This window comes from Vicugna pacos, chromosome 8 (assembly GCF_048564905.1).
Source record: "Vicugna pacos chromosome 8, VicPac4, whole genome shotgun sequence".
Lineage (NCBI taxonomy): Eukaryota > Metazoa > Chordata > Mammalia > Artiodactyla > Camelidae > Vicugna > Vicugna pacos.
The window spans coordinates 38,497,629-38,517,094 of NC_132994.1; the positions used below are offsets into that span (position 1 = coordinate 38,497,629).

Genomic DNA, 19,466 nt, shown 5'->3' on the forward strand with positions numbered 1-19,466 from the left:
AATACAGATGTGCAAGCACATACACATAGCTCTTCCCGGGGGTGACGCTTTCATCTTATTAGTCCCTCTTATTACCCCTCCTGCCTTCTCTTAGCACTCCTAGAATGTAGTGCACTACCTTGAGACATCTTGTTTCATTTACACAATTACAGTGCTTTCCCAATACTAAAATTCTGGTTCAGTGCCAGCGTACTTTGTCACGCCATTGCAAATTCCACGCTCAAAGGCAGAAACTCCAGCATGATTACCCCTTTTATAAGCAAAAGAGTCTTTGCCTGTGGGGCATAATTTGAGAAGCACTCCAGAGTCCTATAGTCTGGGTCATAGTTCCCTCTAACTCGTCTCTGGAAAGACAAACTCCTTCAGGTGAAGTCATGGTCTTTAGGAGGACTGGGGTAAGATCGTGAGGCTAGCTCGTGTGCTTTCCCGGGGCTTCCTGTGGGCCAGACCCTGTACTAAGTGCTTTGCATGTTTAACTCATTAACTCCTGAACACAGTCCTGAGCTGTAGATCCTACTGTTACTTACATTCTGTAGAAAAGAAACAAAGATGTAGCAAAATTTGTCCAAAGCCACATAGTTGGTCAATGGCAGGCAGGATATTTGAAGCTAGGAAGTCTGATGCTACAGGCTTAACTCTTACCCACCACTTCATGCCAGGTTTTGAGTAAGTTGAGGTCACTTGGCGCAGGAAGGAGGAGCCAAGCTAGCCAGGACTTACCTTTTAAGAGTGGCCTCAGGTAGGAGGTGAGTCAATGGTAAGATACAGGGAGTGGTGGAATGGTTCTATTCAGAAAGGCCAGAACACTGACAGACATCTTCAGGTGAGTCTGGAGACTAATGGAGGGTAGAGATGGCAAATCAGTCTTGCACATATTCTCTGGGAGCTGTGAAAAGAGAATGTAATCTGAACATCAGGCTGGAAGAAGTGGTAGTTAAATTTACTGTGCATGATAATCACCTGCAGTGCTAGTAAAATGCAGATTCCTGGGCAGTATTCCCAGAGGTTCTGACTCATCCTGGTGTCTGGAAGAGGCTCAGCATTTTCCATTTTTAACAAGTGCAGCAGAGGATGGAGATAGCTTTCTGGCCACACTTCAGCACAGTGCTTTATTAGTATAAGATATTCATGCATTTTTATATTTGCAAAGTTTTTCACAACTTTAACCTGTTACACATTATTTAAACGCTTAAGTAGAAAACCTACCGAAGTGATAAAAATGTGTGTCTACTTTGTCTTAAGTAATCAGATTTTCTGCCTTCCTTATGTGCATTCTAAAGTTTATTCTTTAAAAAATTGTGAAAAAAACTTGTCCCATCCTAATCACATATAATGTCTCAAATATCTCTTTCTGCGTATTTATATCAGTGCAATAAGACAACACAACAACAAAAGTAGCATAACTTTTGACATGTTTCAAAATATTCTTTAATATACACGTTTAAAAGATTTTCTCTTTTCTTAAAAAATTATATATATATATATATATACACACACATACATACATACATAAAACTTTACGAGAAAAGGGTTAGGCCTTTCTGAGGCCATGTTAAGCTTATTCTGTGTAATGCTCATAGGCATGCCTATGTGAATCTAGGGTGTCTAGAGATGAAGAGAAAATAAGATATTTCTTTGTTTCCAAACATGCATTCCTGTTTGGGTTAGAAGCGAGTATTTGGTATGCTGATCAGAGATGCTCACATGTGGTTTGCAACAACTAGATAAAATAAAGCAATAACTGGTAGAGGATAGAGACCCCCGTCAGGGATGACGGAAAGGATGCTGCAGCCTCTCATTAGGTGTGTGTGGCAGGTAGGTCCCACCTGAGTGTGCAGAGAGGCCTTATTTGAGGAAAAGTTGACCCCATTGCTTTTGGATGTCTGATGAGAAAATGTGTACATAAAGATTAAAAATTTACAACTCTCCTTGAGTAGTCATTTTGGGGTTAAACTTTTGAAAGCATCAGTGTCAGATAATGCATTTCTGCCCTGTAAAACAGAGTGGGTAACTATTGGAGAAACGGAATTAGAATGTTTTAAAAATAAACTGAACTCATTAGGCCTTATAAGTTACATATTTTATAAATATTCTTCCATATGTATCAAGTAAAGTGTAATAATTAAAAGTTCCTCTATAAGCTAATAAACTGGGCTTTTTTTTAAACCAGTTTGGAAGCAAAACTCCTCCTTTGTTGTTGTAAGTCACAATGGATGAGCAATTTTGAATAAAGCTTGGCTTTTCAAGTTGAAAGCATACTCTTGGCAATTTATGAGAATAATTTTCCTTTAAAACAACTTATATTGCTTGGATTTGAGAATTCCATATTCTAGGATGGTGAATATAGGAACTGAGTCCCTCGAGATAAAAAATCAGAGGCAGAACATGGAGTGCAGGGATGGGGAGAATAAGAGTGGTGTGAAATCCTTCTTGTCAGTTCACATTCAAGCAGTATCCCTGGCAGAGTAGCAATCTCTCAATCTCTGGCTTATGAATGGGATGTGTTCCACAATTTTTCAGTGGGAATCATTTGCTAAACAGTACACATTTTCTCATAGAAAAAATGCTATGAAAGGTAGATAGTATCCTGGACAAACCACAAAAACTATTTAACCAATGTGACCTAACAAGACCGAAGTTGAAAGTGGCCAGCTTCTTCACATTTGGGGGGCACAGAGATCCTGGGGAGAGAGGTGGCATGCTTTGAAGTAAAGTTCTGCCACTTCTTGGCTGTGTGGGCTTAGAAAATTAACTTAAATCTCTAAGACTTAATTTTCTCTTAGGCAAAATGGAGAGTAATAATAGTACTATGTCATTAAGTTCTTGTGAAGAGTGCATAAAATGCAAACTACATACAAACAAGTTTATCCAGGGATGACAAACATCAAGAGCCCAATTATGATATTTATTATTATTATTTGAATGAATTCCTGCTGCTTGTGAGTGACTTATAGCTCCTTACCCCTCCCAGTGGTATCAGCGTTTAAAGTAGAGACACTTACTCACTTTAATTTCTTCTGGGGAAATTTCTGGTTTTAGAATCTGGTTAGACTACATAAAAGCTTAGGCAGTTTTTGTGAAAATGGTGTGAGCACAGACTCACCATGAGAAACAACCAGTATTGCTGCAGAGTCAACAGCTGAAAGTTGTGCTTTATTTCTTATTTTATACAATGAAGTCTTTTAATAACTGATCTGTTTCTATTGTAATAGCAACCAAGCAAGGCTATGAGGTCAACATGGATGACCTATCTTTTATTATATCTGCTACCTGAGAACCTAAATATGACCCATTATGAACTGAATAGTTTATTTTAAATTCTGTTTACCTGGTGAATTTATGAATTGCTCTGGATTTCCTCATATGAATAATATGAGGAAATGTATCTAATAACAAAATAGAGGCTCTGAAATCTTTTAGATTTGTGAGTTTTTCTCAGAACCTGTTTATAATTCCATAACAGTTTCAGTTATAAAATATTAACTTAATCGTTTTTGCATCCAGTACTCCTGAGGGATAAACTCAATGTTCTGGGAAAAGAAAGTTATATTTGTTCCAAAACTAATATTCATTCGTTCACTCATTCATCTGTGTATTCCTTCATCCATTTGTTCAGTACTTATGACAAACTTGTGCTGGGAATAGAAATCTGAGTAACTCCTGTAGCCTACCGACAGGATTGGTGTTCTAGCACATGTAGAAGATGCTGTCAGTGTTCTGTCATGTTCTCCACTTGCTGAAGGCAAGCAGACAGAAAATGGCCATTTGAAATGGATGGCTTTTAACTTTCAGCTTTTAAGCCTATGATACTCTGAGTGCACACATCCCCTCCCACTCCCAGGATGTAGGAACCCAGCCATCTGCCAACAATAGATGGAAGTTCAGTGGATAAACTTTCCAATTTTTCTTTTCTTTCAGCTGGGACAACTTTGAGGAGCATTTTACACAATCTCACAGACTACCCAGCAGGTTTGGGCAATAGTACCCTCAGGGATAGTAGACCAGATGATGCGCTTTGTTGACTATTCCCTTACTTTCCTCACTCCTGCTCATATCTAAAAGTGTTTCCTGGAGCCACTTCCCAAACAAGGTGTGCAAATTCTAATCCTTGTCTAAGGGCCAGTTTTTGTGGGAACCCAAACTATGACAGTATGTATCAGACATAATGCTAATAACAATATTATTTTATTTAATCTTTGCAACAGCACAGTGAAATGAGTATTTCTTCATTTTGAAAAAATTCTTAGAATGCAAGAAACTAAGTCTCAGAATGGTCAAGAAAAACACTGAAGGGCAATCCAATTGATTGCGACATAGCTGGGATTTTATTCCAGGTGTATCTTGCTCTAAAGGTTACTATCTTCTTAGTATAGTATCAACATGATAAGTAACAGAGATAACAGTAGAAAATCTAGAGAATAATAACTATAAGCTACAATCCATAGCTATTAATTTAAATTGGCCATTTTCCATCTGCTTTCAAAGGTAATTTAGTCTTGCTTATGTTTTATCTTTAAATCTTTTCCTTCTTAACTGATAATAATTTAAAGTTTAATTGAGTTTCCTTCCCAAATCACTTGTTTGTGAGGATCTATCCTTCCATGAACAGCTAGATAGTCACATTCTTGGCATCTTAGGAATTTTCTAATAAAAATGACCCTTTTTCATCCTCTCATGGTACTTGAAATTTTTATTAGTAACTTCACTTTTTAAGAGGTTTTCTGGACATTGCTTCTTTTTAACTGAGTTACATAGAGCATATCTTCTTGGCAAGGGGAACCTCTTTACTTCTTTTCTTTCTTTTTTTTAACTCCTTTATTTTATTTTTTTATTTTGGGGGGAGGAGGTAATTAGATATATTTAGTTTTAGAGGAGGCACTGGGGATTGAACCCAGGACTTTGTGCATGCTAAGCACGTGCTCTACCACTTGAGCTATACCCTCCCCCTACTTCTTTAATTTCTTTCACCAGTGTCTACTGCAGTGATTCCCAAACTCTGTTCCATGGAGAAAAAAGAAATTTCATGGTGGCAAGAATTTTCCTTCAATAATTTATTTTGAATTACGTATGTAAAGAGGTTTAATAGTTGCTTTTAAATGATGTGCCACAGTTAAGAATTCCAGGAACTCACAAATATGACCACATTATGCATTGCCATTAACTAATAGGCATAATTTATCAACTTTTCATGCAAATTGTACAATGTCTATTGGATTAAACTGGCATAAATTATTTATGCATTATGTATTATCCCACAAATTCAAATATATTTGTGATATTATTTTTGTCTCTGCTGATAATTTCCTGCCTCGGTTAGTCTTTGATGAAGGGTTTTGTTCTTTATCCATGTCATAAATCATTATTGAAATGCCATCAGTACTTAAAAAAAAATCCACTGATTAAATAAACATGGGAAATATGAATCCGTAGGACTAATGTCCGAGTTCTCAGCAGAGCGTCTAGGCATTTCTCATTCCCCACCTAGCTCTCCCCTTCACCTCTCTGATAGTACTTTCTTGAATGTGCTGTTTTCTGAATACAGTGCACTTGTTCAGTTTTCTCTGCACTTGCTGATGGTATTTTCTCTCCTCTGGAATGCTCTCCCTCCCTCCTCCACTTAATAAAATCCTAAACAGCCCAATCCAGATATTAATTGCCTCTGAACGCCTTCTTCCCTGCCCAGGAGTTCTTGTTCTCTCCTTACTCTCACTGTATTTTTTACATACCTCTATTATGGTCCTATCACGTTGTTAATGTATTTTTAATTAAAATATCTGTCTCTTTTGCTAGGTTAGGTATTTCTAAAGTCAGGCCATCTTTATATTTGTGCTCGTGTTTAGCACAGAATCTGGAAACTGAAGATATTCAATAAATACTTAGGAAATGACTAACTGTGCACATTGCGTAACATTTCTTTTCCCTCCTCTTTCTTTCTTCTATCACTATCAGACTCATCCATGTATTTTTATATGTCACATATTCACTGACTACCTACTCTATGTAAGCCACTGTGTAATTGCTATAGAGGAAACAAAAGTGAAAAAAAAGGCATGGTTTTGAGCTTAGTGAATTTATAATCTAATATTAACTATTACTAGAAGGAATATATTATATAAAATAATATTATTTATGCATAGACGTATATAATGTATGTCTCTCTATTTTTTGGATCTGTCTATATCCCAAAAGATTGAGTTGTTTTACTTCACTGTGGCCTAGTTATGTTGATTTATCAAAGGTTGTGTCACATAATTACATTAGGTTCTTGTCATTCTGGATCTGACAGTGATTAGATATGACAGTGTTCTGATTATTTCTTATTTGACCAAGAGCATGGAGACTTGGTTTGTTTATTATGAAAAATTTTATATGAGAATAGAGAATTGTTGTATTTAATCAATCTTAAATATTCCAAGGATCTTATTTTTTAAAAGCTATCCATATAAAAATTAAATCTTGATAACTTATTTATACAAATACCTTGAAAATTTAGGCTTGAGGGTTTTTCAGCCTGGATTATTTTATTTATTCCAGCAGCAGAGTGTCTCAAAAATGGTTTCTGCATAAGGCTTTGAAAGTGTTCTGCAAATAAAAAGTGGGGAGCTCCTTGATCAGACAGGTTTATATGTGGTAGATAAGTTCCAACACATCTCGCCCTGGAAATTCATGTGCATATTAGCATAGTAAAGAGTCCTGAACTATTCATCAATGAAGAAATTTAAGTTTATTTTACTTATTTTTTTCAAATATTCCTTTGACTTCTGAAACTGTCTATGTAACATCTAGAAACATTGCTTGTAATTAGTATTTTGAAGTGCATGATGACATTGGCTAGTATACAGGTTACAACTTGGTGAGTACCTTCTGATAAAATGTGATGTAATGATCCCTGCCATTAACCATCATAAATACTCAGATAGATGGAGAAAGAACCAAGAGAAAGTGTCTGCTTTAGGCCGAACTCCTTTTGACCCAATCAAAAGGACCAAAGCCGAGGTTGAGAAAGGAGCACTGTTTCAGGGCTCAACATAGCATCAGCTGCAGTCAGAGAACACATAGGGCAAAGCTCAGAATCAGTGATCATGAATCAGAGCTGAGAGGAACTGGAAAATACCATTTAAACAAGCTTCAGAGGAAGAGCCTTCTTTTCCGGGTTATGATCCCTGCTTTCAAGGAGAAAGCCAGCTTGGGAGCTTGGGCTGTCAAAGTCTACAGCAGGAATTAGAGCTATAAGAGGGATAAACGCGTCACTCTCTGGGCAGTGAGGGCCACAATTTCCCAAATCAAAACCACTCTTACATTCTATCAAATAACAAGGATCTTTTTCTCTTCCCTCCTGATAATTTGGACTTCTCTTTTCCCCCCCTAGTTATGCAAAATGTCAGGGAGAATTAGGCTACATATATTGCCATCATTTAGTTTATGATGTACTATAGCTGTTAGTTTCTCCAAATCAAGGCTTTTGGTTTCTATTAAAATTTATTAACACATTAATTTAATAGAGTCAATATTCTATAAGATGTTTTCTCTTTCAGCTGTGTAAAGTTGTAACGTTTGGCCATTAAAGAAAAATTATGCCTCTTTCTTCAATTCAGACTTTGGTTTTTTTTTTTTTTTTTGTATCTCTGCACATACTAGGTACTCCTGAAATAATTATGGGACTGAAGTTAATAAATTATGGAATGAAAGAGTGATTATACGCATAGGCAATATAAATGAAGAATATTAGTTTATCCATAGTGTTTTGATAGGGTCACTTATATGTTCTTTGCTTTTATTTCATTTGATTTTAGAAAGGGTTTATTCATGTATGTTTGTTTCCCTCTTGGCATGTTTATTTGAGACTGCAAAGAGAGCCAAGGTAAAGATGCTCTTTACAATCTACCTGGTATATCATGTAAGGATTTATTAAATAATAGCAACTCTTCTGTGGTTCCTTCTCCATATTCAAGGCAATCCATACTGCTTCCTGTAGAGAAACCATTGTGATGAATAAAAATGCTTTTTGCCCGTGATGATGAAATCAAAAGATAGACTGCTTCTTTGGAGGATAGATTCTCTAATATTCTCTTATTGACGTAGGGTTGGAAGAATAGAAAATTATCATCTTCTGTCTCAGCCAGCCTGGAGTTCTTCCCCAAATCAATTCCTTATTCAAACACAAAATGTACTTCTTTTGACCCCTTCTCTCTTCTCAACTTCTTGCTCAGGGCAAGACCAATGAGCTTTTAAAGTTCTCTAGCTTAGCTGGTTTTTAATCTTCCTTTTAAAAACATTGTTTGTGTCTGGAAATCTGATTTAGTTTAAACTGCTGAGGTATAGTATGCTGAAACCTAAAATTTATAAATGCATAGTAAAGATGTAGTGAAGTAATTGAAGTAACAAAATAGCATTATGAAGGGTTAGTTGATGTTCATATTTGAAACCTATTTTTCAAGTATTAAATACTGACTGTAAGTTATTTCAAAATCAAACATGCTTAAAAATATGAAAAAATTAAAGATCATGTTATGAAATATCTATAAATTATAATCTTTTTGTTAGTTTTACTGTGGAAATTTTAAGAAAAATAAGAGTGATTCCAAAAAATCAGCTATAACTATGAACATGGAATATTATTTCTATATTATGTTACAATTCCCCTTTATATTATTTTTCACTTAAACTGAAATTTGTTTCATTTTTACTGCCACGTATTTTCATTTTTGCAAGAATTCTAAAAGAATATTTGAATTGAGTATTTTCCTATAGAGCCAGTTCCAATAGTGCAGGGAAAAAAAACCTCGAAATAGGTGCTTCTTGAAACATATCTATAAACTATTCATTTCTTAATGCAACTTCAGAAGAAGCATTATGGTCAATAATAAACCTAAGAGTATCCAAAAAATTTCTGCCACTTCATGATTTCCGTTTTATTTGGGATTGTCTTAATCAAAGTCTGAAGCTATAACAACTATTAAAAGTTGTCATAATTAGGTTTTTTATAGTTGGAAGTTGCCCATTTCATGGTTCTAAAATACGGAGTTTTTAAACTATAGGACATTCCACTTGCTGAGACCCATTCTTACTGTTTACAATGATTACTGAGACTACCCTTTGGGCTTGTCACCAGGCAGAGATTCAAGTAGAATAATGTTCCAAAACCATTTGTTCTTAATGAAAGCAATTTGTTACGAGCTGAGCTGAGGGGAAAGTGTCCTTTGTCCTTCTGCCAAAATAGCCTTGCTCTGTGTTTGTTGAGTTTGTTCAGATTAATGGAGATACCGCATTTTTTTTAAGACAAAAAGCATTAGTGAAAAGATGCAAAGCATTTTTCTAAAACAATGCCAAATATCAGTGAGTCTGTATATCACATTTTCAGACATCTATTATGAAAACTGCTTAAAATTCATTATTCTTAATTGTGTTTTCCTATGTGGTGTCCATATGGCCCCATTATTCATTTGATAAAATGTATTTTGAGGAATGTTCTCTTTTAGGATGATGGTAAGAATTGTATGGATAGAAATAGCATTCATAAGACCACATTGTTTATAATTTATGGTCAATTCACTTTGATAAGATTATGACCAGAACATATCATTCCATTTTGTACTTAAGTCCTTCATGTTAAGATCATTTAGGGGAAAAATGTCCTTGAAGAGTAGCAGGTCAAAAAAAATGAAAAGTAAAATATGAAGATAGGTAATGAACCACATTAGAGAGAAAGACCATCCCCAGGCCATATGAGATATTGTTAAAGTGAAGAATTTCAAGTGTTCTAATTACTACATTGACTGAAAAATATATGCTTTTGAGAAGAACGATCACCTGGATGCCTTTTTCAGTTAGGATTCTGTACCTTTCAGCGACTTCAGCCTGACAACTCAATCCAGAAAGATTGAGTTTTATCTCTCACTCTTCCTTCTGATGGGCTGTGACTATTAGATGTTTATTTCAAATGCTTTGTCTTCATTTCTCATAAATTCTGTAACTTTGACCCTACATTCCTTTCCAAGGTTTCTATGAGGAGGGGAGAGAATAACACATTTATCTAATTTGGAATATGAAAAAAAAAAACCTCCCACACCATTAAATTTTTCACAGCTTGGTTCTGGATGACAGTGGCTCTATAAAAAATAACAAATATTTCTCCATCGAAGAGACTGGACCATGTGTGCACCCTGGAGGAATCATGCTCAGCAGTGATACTTACCTTGCTGCCTTTATCATCCCATTCAGGACATTTTAAGTTTTCTCTTTGAGAGTTTTTTTTAAAGCATCAGTGACTTAGTTATTTATGAGAAGTTCTGACCAGTTCTCATCTTCTGAGATTTATATAATATTATTCAGAGAATTTTTTACTTGTAAAGATTTTATTTTTACAGTTCTCTTTACATCAGACTATAACCTTTTCATACAGACTTATTACTGGGAACTGAGTTGAGATATAAGAAAGTCAACATATTTATTTAAGTGGAATACCTCATCTATACAATAAGTACCACTGTGTTCTTTTTGCACTTTAAGACATTTTTGGTAATTATTCACTTGTCATTGTAAGTGGATGTAATAGTGGTTAAAAGTCTGAAGTGGCTGGAACAGAGATAGATAGGTTATGTGCTGCTGTCACAGGATTTCAAGCTTGTTGCCACAAAATTTATTTCCACCCTGTTCTAGAAGAAGCAGCATGGATGGTAAGGAGGGAATTCATCATTTTCAGTCATATGACTTTTTCATTATAGCCCTCTTTGTTGAAGCTATTCACTCGGGTATCAATTAGGAGCCCCTGTGATGTTGCACTGGCTGCTGAATACATATCTGCTAAAAAAAAGCACTGAGATGACCATCTCAAAATTGTCATAAACAAAAATGACATGTGGTCATCCTCAAACTGTTATTAATCAGAAATTGGCCGCTACAATAGTGGATGAAGTTAGGTGTGCTAAAATGATTAAATTACAAGAAAACAAATTGCTCATCACTTTCTTCATCTGCAGTTGATATGGCTGTTTTGCCATGAGAATTGTTTTAGAAAGAATTGAAAATTGAAATGTAATTTTATGAGCCTTACAAAGTCTTCATAGTAACAACAACAATAATAAAACATATGCCAGCTAATAAGATAATTGTACACATAATTGGAAGATGTACTTCCTTGGCTACAATGTTTATACTAAGAGGTACAAAAATATTGCTAAGATCCCATCAACATCCATAAAATACAAATGAATTAATGGATTCATGCTGCTTCTAAGTATTAGCACATATTTGTATGAGAATTAAATTATAAGATAGACTTATATAAGTAATAGACAACAGGTTAGCATTTTTTGTTTCATTTGGGATGATTGATATAAATATAAAATATTATATGTATTTGTTCTTGCACTAAGAGCATACATAGTCCTAAAACCATAAATAGAGGCAATAAACAAGTATGAAAGTCTGACTAAAGAAACTGCAACTAAAGGAGCTTGAGAGACACACAAACACATTTTGGCCCTGTATGACTGATATTGATAGACATTGAAAAATATAATATTCCAACAGTATCTTATTTCTTAGTATAGACAGAATTGTTCTCTGAATACCACATATTGATTAGCTGAATTAATTAGTTGGCTTGGTGCCATTTAGATGTATTTTTAAAGATAAAACAAAACATAAAGAGTCAAGTAATCCTTTAAATTAAAATTTAATTTATAATTTTCTTTCTTCCTTCTGTATTTCCCTACTCACTTTCTGTACTATTTTCACTTTTTTCCCCACAACACAATAATTTTATCTGATTGTAATATTAATTTATTGTAGTCAAAAATCAGAATTAAACCTAACACTTTGAGAATATAAAGATGTTTCTATTTATACTGATCATTTTTATATCACATTTAGAAATACTGCTCATATTTCATGTGTGTCTGAGCAAATTCTGAAGTACTGAGGTTTTTATCTTTGTTTTATTTTGGTATATATATTTTTTATTGAATTGTCAGTTTATAATGTTGTGCTAATTTCTGGTGTACAGCATAAGGCTTCAGTAATACATGAATATATATATATATATATTCATTTTCATAGTCTTTTTCACCATAAGATACTATAAGATATTGAATATAGTTCCCTGTGCTATACAGTATGAACTTGTTTATCTATTATATATACATTAGTTAATATCTGCAAATCTGAACATGGGGCTGAGCAAAATTCTCTAATCTCTGTATTTGGAGAACCATTGATTTGCTCTGTTGCTTGTGACTTGACTCTGTGGTTTCTGCATAATTCTAAAGTGGTGACCAGTGGCTGCGTTTGAGTGGGTGGTCAAAATCAGAGTCCCCTTTCCAGTGATACATTCTTTTTGTCTCCCCTGAATACCTCTGTGCCCAGGAGAGGCTTTCCTTGGCTTCTTACCTGGAACAGCACAACAAAGACAAGGTTTTCAGATAATGATTATTTTATTTGCTATCTGTTGTTTTACCTTAGGTGGCACAAAAGGAATTGGGAAAACACAAGTATCAGATATTCATGAAATTTTAGGTTGGTTTGAACTTTTTTTTTCCTCAAAGGGTGATGCAGAAAGGATGGTAATCCAACAACATGAAAGAAGAAAAAAAATCAAGCCATAGGAATATGCTTATGTATTGATCTTTAAAAAAGATCTGTCTATACCTTCTGGATTTGATTCAAGTTTGATTTTATTCTCCCCAGATTTCTGCTATGTTGAATGTACCTGAATAACACTTATATGTATATATATGTATATATATTTTTTTCTTTGCTGGATTTCTAAGTGACTAACAGGTCATACATTTTATGGTAAAATTTTCCTATACTTGGAAAAGGACATGAGAGCATATTACTCAAAATCTATTTGAGTCTCTTTTGTAATAACCAGGTTTTTTCTATTAAGTCATCCTTATTCCCAATTGGAATTTTGCTAGAAATAGAGTCTAATCATTTCTAATTCCCTTAAGAGTTGAAAAGCTGAAGCAATATGAGAAGGTTTTAGATACAACTCTATTATTTCTATAATAAGCATAATTTCACTGGCTTGTTATACAAGACAGTTATTGAGGAGCTACTGAATCATTGGATTTTGAATTGCAGAAAATTTCATAACAGTTGGCATATTAAAAGATAAATTAAGTCCTGAATTTGTAGGGTACTTTCCTGTAGAAAAGTTAGGTTTCAAAATAACATTGTTAATTATAAAATAGCTTGCAACTTGTACAGTACTATATAATTATTGGTAATAATTTGTTTTCATAGAGTTATATAGAGAGAGTATTTATTCTGGCATAAGATTCTGTTGAGAACAGTTATATTGATCATTTGAAACAATTACCTATTATGAATAAAAAATAGTATAGAATAACTTAAAACTTGATTTATCTAAATAGATACTGTATATTGTCTTATCAATATGCTTTATGCAAATAATATTTTAATGAAATATATGGTAAATAATTGAAGCAAAAATAATTTTTAAAATAAATGGACACTTTTTCCAGCTTATATTGGCATATAATTGACAAAATTATAATATATTTAAAGTATACAATACAATGATCTGATAAATGTATACATTGTGAAAGGATTCCCAAAATCAAGTTAATTAGCATATGGCTATACTGTTCATTAAAAAGCAAGAAGTGTACACGATTTTGGTTTAAATTTCCTGATTTCACCATTATAAAGCTATTGGTCAAACTTACCAAATTATACTATTTTAACTATGCACTATTGTGCAAAAACTCAGAAATTGAAATTTAGGAAACTGTAAAATATGAGCATTTTTGGCATGAAAATTTTTAAAACTGATGGCTAACCAAAGAAGATTCTAAAATATGTCTAATATTTACAATGTTAATTTTAATTTCCAAATTTTAGAACTTTCCAGGTTATGTAATTTGCTAGTCTGAAAGAAACTACAAATTTACACATTTTCTCTCTAATTTTCAAATTATTCACTCTCAAACTTCCTGCAAGATACTTAGTTTTTTTGATTTATCAAAATGATAATGTGAAAAGATAACTGTGAACGTTGTAATGAGCCTGATATACCACTATATTCAGAGCCTGCCTCTTTACTGACTTCAAAATTAATAGTTCAGGAGATTTGGACGATAGAGAAATAATGAAAGACAGGAGGAGGTTGACAACAGGGCACACTGAACAGAAGAGACAAGAGAAGATGTTTGAAAGTATATTCTGTCAGACTTTTTAGCTCCTTAACATATGAAGTAATTATAATGGCAAATACTTAAATATAACTTATTATGTACTATACACACACACACACACACACACACACACACACTCATATGTGTATATATAATATACACATATATGTGTATAATAATACGTGTGTGTGTGTGTTTGTTTGTGTGTGTGTGTGTGTGTGTGTATAATCCTCAAAACAATCCCAGGAGGTGGATTTTACTACCACCCATTTTACAGATACAGAAAGTTACTTGCCCCAAACCACCTAACTAATAAATAACAGAGCTGAGCTTTAAACCTAGGAATTCCAGGGTCTATGATCTTTAATATGAATTACTATGCCATATTTCCTTTCTATATAATTTTTCCCCAGTAATATATTGCCCATGAGCATGGACAACTGGGAAATTTGCTTCAACTTTTTAATTTTCTTCTTATTTTGTTTCTAAGCAGAAGGACCAGGCAAATAATAGGCTGAATTTGGATGCATTCCTATGTATCCATACTGAGGGAAATCTAGCACATTCTGTGCTGAGAATCATAGCTCAGCACAAAGTGTAAAGTTGCTTCAGAAGGCTCACATAAGTACCCAGAACTGTGCACGTGGCTGTCACTTCACTGGAAGTGTCCCTCAAAATGCACAGTACTACTGAAAGTTCTGCTAAGATATTGCTGAAGAATCCTGGACAGATTAGCCCTTCTGATCTCGGGTTCCCCATATATAAAATAAAAGGTATCCATTTGGGATCATGACAGTTAATGACCCTTTGACATTTGATTGAGGACTTAAGAGTTTGGGCTTTGGAATCCAGAAGACCTATCCAACCAGTCCTTGTTATATTAAAGTGATCAAAAATGTGCACCTCGGAGCTAGATTGCGAGGGTTCAGACCAGCCCCCCTACTTGCTAGTGATGATCTTGGGAAAATTCAGTTCACTTTGTATGTTCATTTTCCTCATCTGTAAAACTGGTGAAATATTAGTACTACCTCATAGACTTTCTAGGGAACGTAAGGGATATAATATATGCACAAAATTTCAAAGTGTCTGGCTTTTGGCAAGCCCTTAGTAAATATCTATCCTAGTACTTACCCTTTTAAGCGTCAGTTTCCTCACATGATGACAGAATAGCCCCTGCCTCACAGAGCTGTTGTGAAGTTTATAAGAGATAATGAATAGAAGGTGCTTCATACAATGGCTGGCATGAGGCCAGCGCTTAGGGATGGTGTGATCGTTGTCAGTTGCATGCTCCTGGTTTTCTACTTTGACCTCCTGGCCATGATTACCCTGGCGTCTATACACACCTAAGTGAGGCTGTTGCTATGTGATTATGCTACTTTGATAGGAACAGGATACAGAGAGATGGGGAGGGATAGGTTAGGCCAGTTGAGCAGGGAAAGGCTGGAGCCTCAGGGAAAAGCCCCACTTTCTGGAGCAGGTCTGTGAATGTGCTTGCCATGCCGCCACAAGGACACGCAGGCTGGGCAGAGCAAACAGTTGTGTTTGAAAGCCCTTAGCCTGGCGCAGGCAACATCAGTGTGGGGTGATCATGCAGCTGGCCTGGCTGACACTGATGGTCTCCAGCTCACTTTGCCTTTTGTTTCTCTTACAGTGTTTGGACACGTGCTCCGGCAGGGCCATGGCTGCTGGCTCTGTTTTAGAGATAGCGTCAGAACTGAACATGGGTGCCAGTGTGAGCAGGGACATGTGAGCAGGCAGAGAATGAAGGAACGTACATCATACAGCTCTTCATACTCGTTATTACCAGCGTAGTCAAATGGATAAAACTGGGCAAACTCTTCTTGAAAGTTTTTACTATATGTAAGCACATGCAGATAAGTATAAATTTCATTAAAGAATCATATTTTCAAGCAAACATATTAAATATATTAATTCATTTAATTCTTGCAGTAAAAACCAAGAATTAGGATTCTCATTTTATAGATGGGGTTCTGGAAACTCAGGCTCAGGGAGGTTGAGGAACAAACCCAAATCCTAATAATGAATAAAAGAAGTTGGATTTGAAGCCTGATATATCCTATACTATAGAGTGTATGCGTATGTGTGTGTGTTTACATGTATGGGTAGAGATAAAATCTCAATACAACTCAGGAATGTAAGAAACAGAACTTACTTTCTATAATTAAATTCAATTTCTTTTGAGCGTACATTCCACTTAGTAGCAGAAATATAATCTTAGTCAAATTTGCACCTTTCCCTTGAGGCTGAATTGAACTTTTAGAGGGCTTGTCTTGGAATATAGCCAGGCAGGGACACGTCCTCCTTAATATTGTATATCCATGAACATATCTTTATAGTCATTCCTCATTTCTATGGAGACCACATTATTTATCATCTACACCAGACATTTTCCAGAATAAAAGGAAATGCTGGAAATAACTACACCAAGACAAAAATATAAGGCACAACCACCTAAGGCAAACCAGATGTATAGTCACTACCATTTTTCTTTCTGCTGGCTGTCTTCTGGTCTGGAAATTCTCTCCAGTACTTTTGTGCCAGGCCTGGGCCACAATGAAGGATATATGGAGGTCAGTCTCTGGAGGCACTGCAAAGGAGAACGTGACTGCACAGTGTGTTGACCTTGTGTGCCGTTTGCCCTTGCTCTGCCACTGTGCCCTGCATTGCCTGCTCTGAAACCACAGCAGGCTCTGGGAATCTTTGTGAAGCTGCCCATGTCTCTGTCTGCTTAGACCCACATGCATCCCTTCCTTCTCCAGACTCTTGCCATCTGCCCAACCTATGTATGGGAAGGACAGTGCAGGTCTCCTCCTTTTGAGAGTGGATGGGCCTGCCCTGGGTTCAGTAAGGGAGGCGAACAGCTGCAATAAGAGAACTCAAACCCTACTGGCTTTGATCTTGGTTACCTCCTACTTTAACTGAGTGTTTGGTGGGCATCTCTTCATTCACCTAAGATTCAGGGTTCAGGCTCTTTCCATCTTGTGGCTCCATCATCTTCTAGGATCTCTTCCAGAAGAGAGACAGAGCATGGAGGACCAGCAGAGAGGCTACAGAAACTAATCTAGAAGTAGTGTGCATTACTTCCATCCACTTAAACTGAAAGGGGGCTAAGAAATGTGATCTAGCAGGGATTAAGGACTAAGAGGGAAAATCTGAAGTTTTGTAAGCATGAGTTTTCTTGGCCAGTTAGCCCCTATTTGTGTCAATCCTTTTGAGATATTTACTTGTACTGTATTAAAAAAAAATTAATTGCTGTCATTGTAGAAAGAAAGGAAGCGAGTTATTTATATTTGTAGAATTGAATAGCTAGAACTTGGCTGAAACATTTAGACTGGAATTAATGCTTGATGTTCTTGTTTATTTTTAGTGTTCACACAAATATGAAGATGGTAAAACTTAATAATGCTTAAGTCTGTCCTCTGTTTTTTCTCTCACATTCATATGCTTGTGATCCTTCACTTCCTTGGGGTTATTCGACTTCAGTGGAAAGTTCTAATATTCAGAAGTAGCAATACCAGGAAGAAAAGTTTTGTTTCATTTCATTTTATTTTGTTTTGGGATGCTATCTGGGAATGGACTATTTTCCATCCCGGTAGAGCTTAAGCACATTGGCCTCAAGTGCCTCAGGCTCACTGGCACTGTTTTTCGTAAGTTTGGCAAGGCTGGAGTTTTCAAGCTGGCAGAACATTCTGGAAGCATTTCCCTGTTTTGAAGTTCCGAACAATTTATCACACAGATATGTGGCTGTATTTTTGAACTAATTCACTGGAAAGGAAGTTGATGCATGAGAAGTCCAGAGGATCATTAGTAAAGTCTCACTTAATCGAGTGGCTCAGTCTTGAAACTGTTGCAGTGAGGCTCCCTTACTCCTCCGGAAAAGAGCATACTCTTGGAAGTGGCTTCTGAAACAGCGTATGTGCACATAGTCCTTTAGCATTGTCATGTTACAGAAAATTCCTTGAGCTTCCCGCTTCCCATCTTTCCTACTCACACCCACAACCCTGCTATTTTTGAAATCTTGATAATGGAAAATGGAAAAAAATGAGGCCAATTCTCTCTCCATATATATACTTATAAAAGACAGATATTTGAATTCCTCTTTGGAGCAGACTGTTTATTTCCTTGTTTTGAAAAAACTGCCTGGATTGTCCCTTTAATTTCACAGATGTAGAAAATACCCATTCACTGGTCTTGAGGAAAACTGTAGAAATAGGAATGATTGTTTTTAGATAGGGCAGCTAAGAATTCTGATTAATAATTGAAACTGCCGTGATGTTTGAGTACAAGTGTGTTGTTTCTCATGTGAGGGAGATTGGTTTCCCCTTTGATGGATTTGACTTGTTCTTGGCTTATAAAGTAAAACATAGTTTGTGTTTGTGGAGCTGCCTCCTGGTTGACAGGTAGCTTATAGGAGATAATGAGCTAAGATGAAGGGACTGCGGAAAGGATTTTAACTTTGTCATTAAGAGAGGCTTCTTTGTGTACCTGAGCTTAAATGATTATGTAGATGTCATAGTTGTGATGTTAATAAAAAAACTCAAAGTCTTGATTTTGGGTTAGCTATATTCAGTATCATATCTTCTTTCAAACTGACCAACTCTTTTGAGTCGATCTCTTTTGTTGCAGTACCTTGTCAAAGGTAACCGGATACACTGATAATTTAATTATTCGTCTCTCTTTCTAAAGCAGGATTTTTCAGCCTTGACAACATTTACATTTTAGGATGAGGATTTCTTTGTTGTGAGAGGCTATCCCATACATTGTAGGATGTTAAGCATGGCCTCTATTGCTAGATGACAGAGACACCCCCTTCACTCAGTTGTGACAGCCAAATTTGTCCCCAGACACTGCAAATTGTTGCCTAGAGAGCAAAATTGTCTCTGGCATAGAACCACTGGTGTAAAGCCACCATTCTATTCCTTCAAAGCCTTTCAAATTATCATGGATGATGGTGGTCTTACTATTTCTGATGCTAAATCTAATGCTACATGTTTTAGATTTTTAATTATGTCAGTGCTTCTCTTGTTACCAGTTTCTATATTAGTCATTGTTATGGACTGAATGTTTATGCCCCTCTGAAATTCATATTTTGAATTCCTAATTCCCAGTATGATGGTTTTTGGAGATGGGGCCTTTGGGAAGTAAATAGGGTTAGACTAGGTCACGGGGGGAGGGACCTCAGGATGAAATCAGTGGCCCTTAGAAGAAGAAGAATATGGAGGCAAGGCAATGTGAAGACACAGCAAAGAAGTAGGCATCTGTGAGATGGGAAGAGAGCTCTCA

At 35.7% G+C, this 19,466-nt stretch overlaps 1 protein-coding gene across 1 annotated transcript in view; it reads left to right on the top strand.

The window, feature by feature from the left end:
* LOC140697739 (uncharacterized) overlaps positions 1-16,079 on the top strand; it is a 101,457-nt gene extending 85,378 nt beyond the window's left edge. Inside the window, 1 exon segment of the mRNA XM_072965933.1 lies at positions 15,814-16,079. Within this exon segment, the coding sequence (XP_072822034.1) occupies positions 15,814-15,912 (99 nt within the window). The 3' untranslated portion in view covers positions 15,913-16,079.
* Positions 16,080-19,466: the final 3,387 nt, after the last annotated feature.